Raw genomic sequence first — 15,662 nt, 5'->3', positions numbered from 1 at the left:
ACAGGCTAAATAAAGGCGACTTTTCGGGGCTGTTCAGCGCGTGCGTCAAAGAAAAGACATTCACAATCTCTATAAAAACTTGTTGTTTATTTACAATATCTAAAGGGATATAAAACATCTAACATGCATCTCCATTCTCAACGAGTTTCTGTGTTCTGCATCCTTCACAGACCGAGGTCTCATTCCGAGGTAATCTGTAAATATTCTCATTTGGTACTGGCACATTCTTGATTAAAGGTGAAACTGACCGGCGCAACGGATGATTTGTCATCTAGGGTGACTACAGTTATAATACAGGTTATGGAACTATTTCACTTTAATTTCATATTATTATTTTATTAAACAAACAAACCAGTTTTTGTTTTGGCTCTGCATGCAGCGTATTGGATCTTTGAAGCATTGCACTTCAAATGTTATTCCTTTTTTTTATTGTATTTTTAATATTTTTAATTATACAACACAAAATTGGTTCTAAACAGATAAATTTTCCTATAGGCTATGATGAAGTGTATATTTTTGTTCACACAGGTCCTATACAAAACTGTGTGGATGGATGATTTGTTTCTCCGTGAAAATCACTCATTTAATAAGCAAAACAGGCCAAAATGTTGTTTAGCTTGCGTCAAACTGGATGGACAATTTACAAACATATTGAATACAAAGGCTGGTTATTTTATGCAATGAGGGACAATAGGCCTATTACAAATTAAAGAAAATTATTTGCATATTAAAACGAAAATATATAATACAACAACAGATCCTACCTCGTAAGAAATGACTTTAGATAATGTAAATAAGCATCAAGTTTTTTTTTTTTGAGATTGTGTGTCTAATTCAGTAGTGTGGTGCGTTCGCGTGGGTTTCCTCCGGGTGCTCCGGTTTTCCCCACAGTCCAAAGACATGCGGTACAGGTGAATTGGGTAGGCTAAATTGTCCGTACTGTATAAGTGTGTATGTATGTGTGTATGTTTCCTAGAGATGGGTTGTGGCTGGAAGGGCATCCGCTGCGTAAAAACTTGCTAAATAAGTTGGCGGTTCATTCCGCGGTGGCGACCCCAGATTAATAAAGGGACTAAGCCGACAAGAAAATGAATGAATAATGTGCAATACTAATTTAAAATATGTATCACTAACCTTATATGTAAAATAGCAGGGCCCGCTGTAGCACTTTCTCAAGAAGAGCAAATGTCAAATTATTAGCGCAACGCACATGTAGCGAGCTTATCTGTTTGTCGGAACTACTAGACACAATTTTTTTTATCAACTATAATGTGTTTAATTAGTTAATTTGAAATTTATTTCATTATTCCAGCAATAATTGTTGAGTGAAAGAATGCGCTAGAAATGCATTGCGGCTCCCTTTTTTGTACAGGCTTATTGCACTTAAACTTTTTTAGGTTCGGCTCTCGAATTAGTAAGGTTATGAGTAAATGTTATTTAAAATATTTAAAGCCTGCCATCTAGCCTACAATAACAGCAAATTTAATAATAAAAATAATAATAAGACAGGCCTACTTTGGCATTGCAATAAAATAGTATTAATTATCAAATAAATAATTACAATATATAATTAAAATAGGAAGAAATAAATGAAAACAAATGGTACCCTTTGTTTTTATAGCAGGGCCCAAAGTGTTCTTATTCTGGTTCTGCTAACAACTATTAAAAAGAAAAAAAAAACACACCAAACAATAAAAACACTAGTAACTGATAATAATAATAATAATAATAATAATAATAATAATAATAATAATTATTATTATTATTATTATTATTATAAAGCCCTTGCTCTGAAACAATCATGCAAACCAGGTGCTCCTCGGAAATGGCTTTCTTTGCTCAGCATTAGGTGCACAGCAGCAGGAAGCTTGGCAGTGAACTATGACCTTATTTTAATGACAAATGTCTAAGAATACTGCTTTACGTTTTTATTTAATTTATACATACGCAATGAATGTAAGCCTGCTAACTGTGTGTGGTTCAAATGATAGAATATGTAAACTTTGTTTATATATAAAATTAAATAATAATAATTAAAAGCCTGCGTGTAAGGCTTTTATTTTGAGGGTGACGTCACGAGCGCAGATTTGGTTAACCAATTAGAGGAAAGTGGGCGTTTCAGCACCGCCTACATGTGTAAAATGAATTTTAAAGTCGTTTATCCGTTTTCCTACCCTAAACCAAAAAACGAAAATCCAGCCAAAATCTCGTTTTTTCGTTTTCTCGTGAGCAAAAGAAAAACAGAAAAACGGCCGTTTTCTCCATTTCCTTTATTCCGTTTGAAAATGGAAAACAAATGAACAAAATGTACACGGACCTAAACATATATTCTTTCTTTTTTATCAAAACCTGGACTTTCATGTAACACATCATTTTCAAGAGTGAACACAAAAAGTGGGTTATAAAATATATATTTTTAAATGATTATAAATGTTTGACCAAAGGTGCAAACTAAACTCTAAAAATGCAACTTACTTAGTCCCTCGTAGTTTTGCTCCTCAACACCTTTTCCATTGTCAGACACCTCCACCAGCTCAATGCCATTGTCTTTTAGCTTCACATCTGTGTGAAAAAAATCATGTAAATTGTTGCACGTTTATGTACAACAATGGTGCATGATCTCTAATTCTTGAAACTCACCAACATTAGTAGCTCCAGCATCAATGCTGTTTTCCACCAGCTCTTTCACAGCTGTGGCCAGACTCAGCACCACCTGTCCTGAGCAGATCTGATGGACGGACTGTTTGTCTATTGCCTTTATGGCTCCAGCAGATTCTATGCTAGGAATTTAAAACGCAGACAATGAAAGACAAGCAGAATAACAAAAGTAAAGGCTACAATAGTAAACATTTTAATTTAAGCAGTTAACCTCCTTCTTAGTCTATTATTTTGATCTCATTTACATATTCATAATATAAATTTTATATTTACATACAGTGCAACTGGGAAAAGCATGCGAACCTATATTAACTTACCACGATTCTGACATCCTTACAATAGCCAAAGATTTGATATAACGTAAAATTACAGACGTCTAACTTGCAAACGCTGCATTGTGGGTCTATTTGTTGTGGCTAACGTTACTTTGATAGCTGTTGCTCCATGTTGCATTCAAGCTAAACATGGAGACGTAACTCCGTTATCCGTTTTCATTGCTCCAACAAATACGATGTTCCGGAAAAACTGCGATGAAACACGTTTTGCTTTTGTTTTGGTACATGCAGGAAGATAACTGCACCTCTCTAGTCTGTGTTGTTTTATATGTACTTTTCCCGCTTGCGAAGTGACGCAAAACGTCAGGTCACCACATGTTTTGCGTAGCATGTGATCAACTTCAGTCTGTTGTACAAATTCTGAAATTTGGCTGTCTTGCTTTTATTATTCCAATATTTTATATCTCTAGTTAATATTAAAGTCATGCGCTTTATTTCTTCAGTTTATTTTTTAGGTTTAAGATTTGAAAAAACCTTTTCCAATTATTATACATATTCTCACAATGTATTGACTAGCTTATTTTACTTTATAGCTTACTTTACTTTATTAAAAATAAAAAATAATTAAAATAAGATAACGTTTAATTTTTAAGAGTTTCATCATCCTGCGCGTGCTTGCCTGAGTAGGGGACTGTGTAAAAAGTTTCAAACTGATGCAAGCCGAAATTGACAATGTCCTAAAACACTATAAATTATATTTTCTTACAGATTTTAATGTGCATAGAAACAAAGGTTAAGAAACAAAAAATATATATAAACATATGTTTTTGGATAAAATTTTTTCGTGTTTTAAGTCTTTTTTCGCACCATAAACGAAAGAGAAATTTTGAGACAATCCCTTACTTCTGTGCTTCGAAACCATACAAAACATGGCAGTTCACTGTCGGTTTACAGTGATTATTATATTCGGCTACTTTTAGAACTAGCTCAGTGTGGTCAACTTAACAGAACTGAGGGTTTGATTGTCGGTTTTATTGAATGGAATTAACAGATAGGATGCACCTAAGTGTCTTGTAGCAGAACGCCATGTTTCACAGAAAAGAGACCCTCATGGTAGTCGAAAGTTCGAGTAACGTTAGCAGTGTAGTTTCCAATGTTAACAGCCGTAGCCTTCATTTCCAACGGGGCCTTTCCACCCAAGAGAGAGAATCTAACATTAGAGGGAAAATGTTCAGCCTGACAGATACGGAGGACGACGTCCAATTTGACAGTGAGTCTACTGCAACTGATAATGTTTAGCACAGCCCCCTTTATTGACATTGCACTGTTGAAATTGTAGTTAAACACTAAAACAAATGCGTCTGTCGGTGTTAATTGTGTGAGAGTAGTTTGAGTCCGTATTTATCTGGTGCAAAAGCTGTCAAAGTAATACATCCAAATGACTAAACTGCAATAATGTAGTTTAAAGACGTCCCTCCTACTTTATATAGCATTTGTGGGACTTCTTAGGGGTGTGGGGGCCAACTTGAAAATGTTTCAAGCTGATAAGTTACTTACCCCTTACCCACCCCTGCTGGACACACAAGATGCCCAAATAGTACTGGTGGTTTTTTTTTTGTTTACTCAGCTGTTGAATTAGTACAGCAAATGTTTAGTGTTTAAATGGATTCAAAAGAAAATGATATTATGGCCTTAATTGCCAAAGCTATTGCTGAAGGTAAGACATTTTCAATTCAAGCGGTAGACAAGGCTTTATGAGTTTAATTCTTCTGTTTAACACTAAAGAAGATATCTTGAAGAAAAAAAAACTGGAAACCTGTAACCGTTGACTTCTGTAGTAGAAATATCAGATACTATGGAGGTCAATGGTTTTAGGTTGTCAACATTCTTCAAAATATCTTCTTTTGTGTTTAACGGAAGTTCGAAACAAGTAATAGGTGAGTAAATGATGACAGAATTTAAATTTTGGGATGAACTATCCCTTTAAACAGACAAACAATGAACTATTCTCCCTTTTTTGTAATATAAATGTAGCCTCGGATTCAGACACTAACTGTGAGGTGTTGCTGGCCGGAAAACAGTATCCATCGATTCAGGAATTTGCATCTGCCATTCCCAACCAACTTCTGCTTGGATCTCTACTTGAACACTTGTGCTTTGTTTATGAGAGTGATCCCACACGGTCACGAATGCTGTTTAAAGGTAAGTCAGTGGTGTTTATTTATTATTCGTACTAAATAGTGTTTTTTAAAATGCCTCTGCTTCTTTCAGTGATAGGCCAGCGGTTAGCGGCTATGAACCTCCTGTCCCCACTGGCGATCAGTGATGAGTTCAGCACGGTCCGATTACAGCATAACAGGGCATTCACAGAGCTCCTGCACGCCACAAGCTCATCCCTTTTCCCCCAGGTAAATCCAACATGATTCATCATTTATTTCTTTTTTGATTCTGTACAGCAGATGGTTTCATAAAGAAAGCTAGTTCCCATTTTGTTCTTATTGTCTTTTGTTTTCTGAAGGAACATAAGTACTTGAGTACAGAAGGCCAAAGCAAAAGGTAAAATTATTTACTTATTTACTTACTTATTTATTTAATTAAAAAAAATATTTTTTGGATATTTTGAAGGGGCCTTAAAAAAAAAAAGAAATCTCTCACCAAGGCGAGATTTAATTTATTAAAAATTATTGGTGGGCATAGATTATTTTTTAATCTAGATTAATCTCACTGTAATCTTGGAATTAATCTAGATTAAAATGGCTCATTTGAATTCTGCCAAAGGCATTTAGAATGTTTGTGTTACCCAAATAATGACTAAAAGTAAGTATTTGAGAACGGGTTTCTGAAGCCAGGTGGTGCATTAGACCAGGGGCTCATCTCCTGTTTCCAAAATGCATCAGAAACTGTTTTACTATGATAATTAGTGATGAAATTAAATGTTGTTCAATAAGATGTACTTGTGTTTACTAACTGTTTATTCGGTTAAACTTAAATTTTAAACTGTAGACCTACATGAGCTCAAAACTGAGATTTTAATTTTTTTTTTTTGATTACGTTAACCTGACCTAAGTCATAACTGAACTAAACAGAAATGGAACTAAGACATGTGGAGTATGCATATATTAATTAAGATCCACACACTGTCAGTAAAGTATGGAGACAGATTAGACTCAATAATATTTGATTTCATACACGTGAATTTGGCTACGCATGTGTACATTGTGTCTTTTGCGTGAATTTCTTTTGAGTCTAATCTGATTCCATAGTAAAGGACCGCATACACACACAAATGCAGCAGTTTTGCAGCACAAACAAACAAATAAATAAATAAATAAATATTTATAAATAAATATTCTGTTTCTAACAAAAAAAAAAGGAAAATCATAAAGGTTTGGAACCACTTGAGGGCGAGTAAATGGCGAGCAAATATTTTCATTTTTGGGTAAACTAGCCCTTTAATATACTGCATCAGATGTATTCTCCTAAACCCTTCACATGTTAAATATTTATATCTTCAAAATATCAAAGATGCAAGACATCAGACAATTTACTACATATGCCTTGAAGTTTTCCTGTATTCGTTTTTATTTATTTATTTTTTTTTTTATATATATATTGTTAAAAATTATAGGTATCCATAACAGTTATGACCCTAGGATTTGGATATTAGGGGAAACTTTTATTCACAAGTGTAAAGCTCTGCGCAGTTTAGCTTTAAACCTAACTAAACACGCTTAATCACGCTAATTGGGTCCTTTTGGTTTGTTTGAAACCTTCAGATGAGTGTGTTAAAGCGTGGTTGAAATTAAACTGCACAGGGCTATGGCCCTCCAGGCACTCCTCCTAATCATAAAAAATACTTCGCACTGGCTGGTATGGCTGGAAAAACAACATGTCCTAATTAAGACAAAATCTAGAAAGGCTTTGATCAACAAACAAATTTCTCGACTGCACCCCTGATATAATCCTATTCGATGTCAGGAGATCACCAAAGGGGTCCTTTTATTTTTTTTATTCATTATTTTAAGTTATGTGGTTGCTTTTTTTTCTTTCTTTTTTTCTCTCCGGTATTCATTCATTCATTTATTTTGTTTTCGGCTTAGTCCCTTTATTAATCAGGGGTTACCACAGAGGAGTGAACCACCAACTTATCCAACTTTTGTTTTACGCAACAGAAGCCTTTCCAGCCGCAACCCAACACTGGGAAATGCCCATACACTCTTACATTCACACTTCTACACCATGGCCAACTTAGCTGACCCAATTCACCTATATCGCATGTTTTTGGACTATGGGGAAAACCGGAGCACCTGGAGGAAATGGGAAGATGGGAAAATGTATTTTAATTCAAAGTATTTTTTTAATTTATTCTCATGATGAAAAAGCTGAATTATTCAGTCTATAGTATCATCTTTAGGACTTACCGAAATTATCATGCTAATTCGGTGCTCAAGAAGCATTGCGTATCATCTGTTATTTGAAACTGAAACTATTCAATTCCCCCTTGCTGAATAAATGTGTTGGTATTTAGCGTAAACCTTTGAGCAGAACAATAAAACACAACAATAAAACTAAAATTGAGATATGCTTATCTATTCTAGAACCAAAGATGGTCTTTTCCAAGCACAGACATCCCGGTACCTTAGTGAATTTGAAGAAATAGCAACACTGGGTAAAGGATCCTATGGCAAAGTGTTTAGGGTAAGATGTTTTTTGATAATATTGTACTCCAAATATAGTAACCTTGTGATCTTAAAAAGGTTCTTACTAAAAGCGCTCACACTCTTTTAGGTCACAAACAAGCTTGATGGTCAGGAATATGCAGTGAAAAAAATTCTAATCAAGAAAGTAACACGAGATGACTGTATGAAGGTAAAGTTATTATTTACAAAGTTATACTTTACCTCCCACTGTCCTATTGTGTTATCATTATTGGATCATTGTTATCTCTTTTATGTTAACGCAGGTTCTTAGAGAGGTTAAAGTGCTCTCCAGCCTTCAGCATCCCAATATTGTTGGATATCACACTGCATGGATGGAACACGTTCAGCCTGCTGTGACAGGTATGTTGCTTCATATTGACATGGTATTCAATAATAATAGGTCTGGTAACATTGGCCTGATTGCACAAACTGGGCTCAGAAAAACAGGATTAGGGCATAGTCTAATTAGAACATTTAAAAGTGCAGTATGTAAGAATGGCAGTGGTTTAACTAGGTATTGCAGGCCAAATTAAAAATAAGATATTTGCAACTCTCCTACTTGAAGCTCATGTTGGTTGCCATATTGATAACAGGAGCGTGTGTGCTTAGTGATTGAGCCTTACTACAAGCTGCTCAGCTAATGTTTACGTTTGCATTGTTTGCAAATTAAAATCTTCCATCATCCGAGTCCGCAACTTATTTCGGGCTGCATCTTTGCTCTGGGGGACACATTTTCAGCAGAATCATCATATATTGATGCAGCTTCATTTATTCATCAATTTTCCTTCGGCTTAGTCTCTTTATTCATTGGGGGTCGCCACAGCAGAATGAACCGCCAACTTATCCAGCATATGTTTTAAGCACCGCATGCCCTTCCAGCTGCAACTCAACTCAAAACATCCATTTGCATACAAGCACACACCCATACACTAGGGCCAATTTAGGTCATTCAATTTACCTATAGCCTGTCTTTAGACTGTGGGGAAAATTGGAGCACCCGGATGAAACCAGAGTGTACACAGGGAGAACATGCAAACTCCACACAGAAATGCCAACTATCCCAGCTGGGACTCGAACCAGCGACCTTTTTACTGTGAGGTGATGGTGTTAACCACTGAGCCAGTCTCCTTTGATGCTTCATGGCTAAAAAAAAAAAAAGAGCTGTGTTTTTTTTTTTTGTCAAGGCAACCCAAGGGGCTAAAATATTACTAGGTAAACTGTCAGTGGGCAGAGTCACACAGACCAAAACAAAGACAGACATTTGGGCATTAAACAAACATTTTCAAATGAAAAACTATAGAATTGTTTTTTTTTTTTTTAGAAAACTGTTCTCTTCATGTTACTAAATGTTTGAAAAATGATTATGGTATTTATTTATAATTTAAAAGAGCCACTTTTATGATTTAGAAGAGGTACTTACAGCACCTTCTTAAAAATGCGGCTTAGAAGAAATCATTATCGGTCTCTATTTTAAGCCAAAAAAGGCATTGAGATATTTTAAAGGGATAGTAGCCTGCAAAATGAAAATTCTGATATCATATACTCAACTTTCACTTGTACAAAACGTAGTTGAGTGTGTTTCTTCTGTTAAAAGCAAAAGAAAATATTTTGAAAAGTCCTGTTTGCTGGGAGCCATTGACTTCCATACTATTTTTTTCCCGCTTTTGGAAGTCGAAGGGTTCCAGCACCCAGCATTCCTCAAAATAACTTCTTTTGTGTTAGAAATAATAAAGAAGAAATAAATAATAAAGGTTTGAACTACTCAAATCAAAGTAAATGGGTGACTATTGCTTTAAAAGATCAATCAGTGCCAGTTTGTTTCAGTTGAAACAGCCTAATTTTTTTTTTTTGCCTGGGACTAGGCTTAAAACTTGTCTGTGAAGTCAGTGGGTAATAGCCATATGAGTCACTCTTTGTTAATCCAGTATTTTTGGAATTGCACTAAAATGGTATAAACTTACATAGAATTTTTTTACCCAGTAGATTCCAACTCTCTTGTTTCGCAAACATTTCCAGCATTAGATAGACCTTCAGAACCAGATGGGTAAGATGTTTTTTTGGTTAATAATTAATTGTAACACATTTACATGACACATTACAGCATTTTAAAATAGCGTCTTCCTTTCAGGTGCACTCCAGAACACACCAACAGCAGCAATGGATCTTTCATTGTTTTTGAACATTCTGAACGGGCAGAAGTGAAAGAAAATCAGGTTGCACTAGAGAGCATCTCGGTAAAACCCTCAACTTCAAAAGTGGACATGGCACAGTCTGTTTGCCCTAAAAATGTCCGCAAGCCACAGAATTTTGTTCCATGTGTGTTTCTGGGAAAACCCCGCTCTACGTTAAACAAATGCCCTGCTGCTAATTGGGACAGTTCAACACTCTCAGAGGATGACCTCAGTCAGAACAGACTGGAATTGAACAAACACTCTTACATTGACATGGACACACCCGAATGGTCTGAAAAGCAGGAGAACAAGGTATACGCTTCATTAAGCACTCAATGAAGCAATTGATTTAATTTACATGTGAAGTCATTATTTCGCAATCTTTTATGTTTTTAATTACTTTCTCTCATTATGGTCTGTAGGTTCAGTTCCACTTAATGCTTTATATACAAATGCAGCTGTGTGAACGATCTTTGAAGGACTGGATACAAGAGAGGAATTCAAGGACCACGGAGGGACTCTTGATGTCAGGAGGTGAATTAGTTGCTCTGTATTAATGAAGGCTATTTTGTAGGTACTCTTTTTAGTGCACTTATTATGTGATTTATATAACCTGTAAAGCTGAGGTGCCCAAAGTAGGGTCCATGGGCTAAAGTTGGCCCATGGTAACCTTTGGTTTGGCCCGCCATCCTATCTAAAATGAATGGGAGAATGATGGGGAGTTGATTGAAGTGAATGCCTTTGACAGAGATTGTCATGTCCAATTAAACATAACCGTTTATATCTTTGTTTTTATTGAGAAGCTACAAAAAGCCAACTAAAATTAAATGTTGCAGATGAATCAGATTTGTAAAATGTAAATACTGTCACTTGACAGATAGAGGACGACAAGACATTGGCAAGCAAATCAAGGCAAAGAAAGGAGCAGATTGACTAGTGTGCAGCATTGATCTCCATTGTGTTACAAATGGGATTGTTTATGTTTTTACTATAATAAGTTTATTAGAAAATGTTAAAAATGATACTGTATAATAAATAAATGTTTCAAAGCAATGTTTTCTAGTTATTTTTTAAAAAATTAGCAAATAAATTAGGAAATTACTCATAGCAAATTTAATTTAATACAGTTTGGTAAATGCAACTTTGGCCCACAGTCTTCAATCAAGTTTGGTTTTTTTGCCCTTATTAAAGATAAGGTTTGGGCAGCCCTGCTATAAAGTATATTGTACTGAAGTTACTTCTATACACCCTTTTCCTGACATGTCTTGGCTGACACATGCTTGAACTAAAAAACAAGAATAGCTAGATGTTTTATATATATATATATATAATCAGAGTACATAATTGCACCTCTATAATTATTTAAGCCTTTTTAACCAATGTGTTTCATTCGCAGATCCCTGTGATTCAGTTGACTGTGAACAGGCATTAAAGATTTTAAAGAAAATACTTGAAGGAGTGGAGTACATTCATTCCTGTGGTATTATGCACAGAGACCTAAAGGTATGTGTACTTGTGTTGTTGGTTTAGTTAACTTGGTAATGTGCACTTATTGGCATACAAATGCTTTTTTTGTCTTAAATATTGTAGAAGCATTCGTTTTGCTTACAGATATTGGGTGGGTGTGGGACAACAATTTTCTAAGAAGAGTTTTTTTTTTTTTGTTTCGGGGGTTGCTTTAAAAAAAGCTAATTATAACCTACTGTAACATAAATTAAAAGCAACCTTTCTTGTGCTTTTACTATAACAAACCTTGCATTTATTCACAAACAAAGTAAAGTCTAGAAAAGGTGGTTACCTGTGGAATTCCTAAATAAATCTCTCCTTTTTATCAGTGATTTAATGTGAATATTGTATTACTATTTATTTATCAGTGATTTAATAGTAATAATTTTTATTATTATATTTGTTGTTTTGGACATGGAAGCAAGTTTTATTTGATAATGTATAATAACTGTTTTAAGACTTGGATCTAAAATTAAATGGCATAACAGCATGTTACACAGTCTTTACAAACAGATAAGACCTAATTTACACACACACACACACACACACACACATATATATATATATATATATATATATATATATATATATATATATATATATATATATATATATATATATATATATATATGTATATATATATATATATATGTATATATATATATATATGTATATATATATATATATGTATATATATATATATATATATATATATATATATATATATATATATATATATATATATATATATATATATATATATATATATTGTACATGGACCTTATTTAGCTCTATTTACAGGATAGAGGCCCAATATTTAATGGAGTAAAATTTAAAACATTCATGTCTACTCCTTGTTTATTTTAGTAGATAACTGACTGACAAAAAATATAGTAAAATTAGGATATAACTTGTATCAAATGAAGTTTTTTTTTTTTTAAAGAAAGGATTCTGCAAACACAAATGTGGTCAAAAGTGTCTTAACCACTCCCTTTCTTCAAGAGATCTGCTGACCGATTTACCATGCTGTTTTGACTTGGCCATCTTTCATAATTCACAAATTGAACTGATTAAAACACATAAGTAATATTCAAACATAACTACAATAAAAAAATAAATAAATAAAAGTTAATTTCCTAAATGGCCACAACAATATTTATAACAGCTACACATTAAGCGCCATTTTTAAAATAAATAAAAAGCTTTTAGTGCTAGAAGAATCTCTACATGATTCTATTTTAAGGTTGCTCAAATTCACGACAGTGATTTGTGGTATTTGTTTGTTTCAGTTAAATTATGTATCTTTTTTTCCTTTATTTACAGCCAAGAAATATTTTCCTTCTTGGAAATGAGTGCCATGTGAAGATAGGGGATTTTGGATTGGCTTGCCAAAACATTATAATGGACGAACATGAGAAGTTGCCTTCCAGTTCCCAAGCAGGTGTAAACCCAGGTGACAGACTTATTGTGTATTTACAAGAGAATGATGAATTAATTAAATTATTACAAAAAGACCATTTTCAATGTAAAAAGATATAATAATATAGAATTGTTTAAAATAAGTGCATGTTGTCAAAGTTCAGCAAACTTCTATAGTAATTGAAAACTACAACATATTTTCATTTTCCCTAATAGCATGGGAAAGAAAATCTAAAGTAGTATTTCTCAGAATTTATAGGAAAAGGTACAAATATTGAAAGAATGAGTCGGTTGGCCAAATGAGAGCAATATGTCAAATTTGCTGTTACGCCCTCAACCAGTGTACTAGACAACAGCAGTTGTAAGGTATAAAAAATTCAATTGATCGATGAGGATTTGAGTTTTACAGTATCTGTAAAAATGTATTATCAATGCTTGTAAAAATGGTCCATTCTAAACTAATAAAACACTTTCAAATAGATTTTTATGTTCCTTTTCTGGCGAACTACTGCTGATTTAATGGCAGGGAACAGTAGATGGCAGCAGTAAATTAATGCAGCTTTAGATTACTCAATTTCTGATTGCTCTTTTCAGATGCAACTCACACCAGTGGAGTGGGAACATTTGTGTACGCTGCCCCAGAACAACTTGAGGGCTCTCGCTATGATTCAAAGGCAAGTAGGCAGAAAAGTTACAAACTGATATAATTCTATGTCTATCCTGTTATTAGTATTGCTTAATGTAATGTGCTTCAGTTTCATCTTGGCCACATACTAAAGATGTGTTAGTCAAACTTTATGCTCAGTGGTTATGTTTTATTTGTGCAGTCAGATATGTACAGCATAGGAGTGATTGCCTTTGAGTTATTCCAGCCATTTGGGACCGAGATGGAGCGTGTTCACACACTTGGAGAACTACGACAGGGCAAGATCCCTAACACACTGTCCACAAACTGGCCAATTTTGGCCAAGTATATTAAACTACTGACCTCCTCTGATCCCTCAATGCGACCAAGTGCACCTCAGTTACTTCAGAGTGACCTCTTCAGCACCAATGACATGGTACTTTTTGTTTGTTTTACAAAGTAGATAAAATCCCTAAGTTATTTAAGTATAATATCAATATTATTTGAATGTAACCTGGATTAAAAATTGAATTGTGCTTTATTGTAGGTGATCCACAGTTTAAAGCGCAAGATTGATGAACAAGAAGAAGAAATTGTACAGCTCAGGAGACGGATTAGTGAGCTACAGATCTCTCAGAATTCAATACACAGTCCAGAAAAGACGTAGTAATAGAATTTCTTTTGTACTGCCACAAGTGCTCAGTATTTGTACATTGTCAACTGTTGTTTGGAAATGGCTGTATGTGTGAGCACAGCTCTGCTTGTATGTATATAAATGAGTGACACATTTAATTTAATGAAAGATCTGTAAAGTAAAATCCCATGACAATGGTGCATTAGTCTCTGACTCTTTAAAGTTGACTAAATAGTTACTGTAGTTTTATTAATGTCTAGTACATTTACTGCAGGGTTTAGTTATAATAATGAATATTAATAATACTTCAGTGTCATAAATAAGACTGCAAAAGCATTATGAGTTTATTAGGTCACTGAATTATAAAATGTACTTAATTCTTTAATAACATCACACAATTGTTACACTTTTATTTACAAACACACTAACGTTATTATTTACAAAACTTTATCTGACGAAGAATTTGATGGTGGGTAATAATTTGCCACAACCTACCGTACGATCCACCAACACATCCATTCCATTAGATATTAAAATCTACGTCTGACTGCATTAATTCAAATATGTACGAAAAACTCGTCTTTGTTAATTTATCCACAGAAAGCTTTTATTTGTCATTTGTAAAGTGCTTTTAGTTTTTTTCTTTCTCTCGTCGAGTTGACAACAACAAAGACATTCAACTGCCTTGACGGCGGCCCTTCATTTAAGGCCACATCCACAGCACTGGGTTGGCTGACATTACGAAAGTACCCGGATGTACCCGTGGGGAAACTACGTCATTGTTCACCGCCGGACGCTCTTTGGATTTTAGAATGGATGAACTCATTTAAATTAATCATAAAACAACAGGTACGTGCATTATTTGATGTAAATATGCTATGTGAACGCTGCATGTGATGTTCTCGGGAGCGCGCGTTGAGCGGCTGCGTTTATTGCGTGGCACGAAATTGAAAACACCGGGTTTCGCAACGAGTCTTTCGGCGGCATTGCCTTCTCGGCCACAGCACCGGTGAATTTTAAATACGCGCCCCTCCTTTCTACCTGGTTTTGCTTAATATCGAATTTTAGCAAATGAAATGTCGTGCTGTGTATGTCTGTAAAGGGACACAACACCTATATCAACACCATCTTGATACACAAACGGGCTTCTAGAAGTGCGTGACCATCTTCATGCCGCGTTTCATCCGTATTGTTACGTTCGCCGTTACCATGGCGTTTGTAGCTACAACACAGCGGTCTTTAAATCACTCAGAACTTGTCGCGCCAACAAAAAGAGCGGCTTACTAGTCAAATTTAACAGTAAAGTATTGTAGAAACATTACATAACACGAATATATTTACTTTAAGTATTTTGTGTTTAAATAACGTGCGGCAGAGGCCTATCTCGCACACGAAGCCCTTACCCGAGCACGCCAGATAACATTGGCGGACGTGCGGAGGGAGTGTGTGTACTACAGGATGATTTCCTTACACAAAATCAGACACAGAATAGCCACTGTGGTTTGAGTGTCATAGAGTCTGACGACCTTATCAAGGCACACGCTGTTTGTTGCGGTTTTGACTTGGAATCTGTTGATTATGAGAGCTTACTGTACACCGTAGCTATCATGAATTAGCCAAGGCCACGGGCCCATGCTGACGTTCAGCTCAAAAGATCAACACCGGTGTCTACTC

The 15,662-nt window shown here is 34.8% G+C and overlaps 3 protein-coding genes across 11 annotated transcripts in view; 2 read left to right on the top strand and 1 right to left on the bottom strand.

Moving 5' to 3' along the window:
- The window catches only part of pms2 (PMS1 homolog 2, mismatch repair system component), a 33,906-nt gene that overhangs the window by 16,535 nt on the left and 1,709 nt on the right, over positions 1-15,662 (bottom strand). The window contains exons 1-3 of one of the 3 annotated variants that reach the window (XM_087276063.1): positions 2,976-3,257; positions 2,641-2,780; positions 2,476-2,562 (exon numbers count right to left, since the gene is read on the bottom strand). In XM_087276063.1, the coding sequence (XP_087132189.1) occupies positions 2,476-2,562; positions 2,641-2,780; positions 2,976-2,989 (241 nt within the window). In that variant the 5' untranslated portion in view covers positions 2,990-3,257. Of the gene's footprint in view, positions 1-2,475; positions 2,563-2,640; positions 2,781-2,975; positions 3,258-15,662 lie in introns of those variants that run through there. The other 2 variants (XM_087276062.1, XM_087276061.1) reach the window with 2 other exon arrangements.
- eif2ak1 (eukaryotic translation initiation factor 2-alpha kinase 1) lies at positions 3,832-15,147 on the top strand. 4 transcript variants are annotated; one of them, NM_001077567.3, is given in 15 exon segments: positions 3,832-4,203; positions 4,968-5,135; positions 5,205-5,341; positions 5,452-5,489; positions 7,532-7,631; positions 7,722-7,802; positions 7,897-7,993; positions 9,614-9,677; positions 9,762-10,116; positions 10,227-10,338; positions 11,201-11,307; positions 12,634-12,763; positions 13,324-13,403; positions 13,557-13,790; positions 13,902-15,147. In NM_001077567.3, coding segments are annotated over 15 exon segments (2,007 nt in total). In that variant the 5' UTR covers positions 3,832-4,019; the 3' UTR covers positions 14,022-15,147.
- The window catches only part of usp42 (ubiquitin specific peptidase 42), a 22,201-nt gene continuing 21,257 nt past the window's right edge, over positions 14,719-15,662 (top strand). For all 4 annotated transcript variants that reach the window (XR_015504012.1, XR_015504013.1, XM_087276059.1 and 1 more), the window contains exon 1: positions 14,719-14,837. The gene's annotated coding sequence lies outside the window, so the exon portion shown is untranslated. The remainder of the gene's footprint in view (positions 14,838-15,662) is intronic.

This window comes from Danio rerio, chromosome 12 (genome assembly GCF_052040795.2).
Source record: "Danio rerio strain M-AB ecotype USA chromosome 12, GRCz13ab, whole genome shotgun sequence".
Taxonomy (NCBI): domain Eukaryota; kingdom Metazoa; phylum Chordata; class Actinopteri; order Cypriniformes; family Danionidae; genus Danio; species Danio rerio.
The sequence above is the reverse complement of the archived record's forward strand: the minus strand, read 5'-3'. Positions and strand labels throughout refer to the sequence as shown.

Bases quoted from the DNA above. Each gene is read 5' to 3' on its own strand.
- eif2ak1 (XM_087275222.1), top strand. From the start codon at position 4,020: ATGTTTCACAGAAAAGAGACCCTCATGGTAGTCGAAAGTTCGAGTAAC. The intron at 4,204-4,967 runs GTGAGTCTACTG...ATATAAATGTAG, and splicing joins GGACGACGTCCAATTTGACA to CCTCGGATTCAGACACTAAC. The intron at 10,339-11,200 runs GTGAATTAGTTG...TTTCATTCGCAG, and splicing joins GGGACTCTTGATGTCAGGAG to ATCCCTGTGATTCAGTTGAC.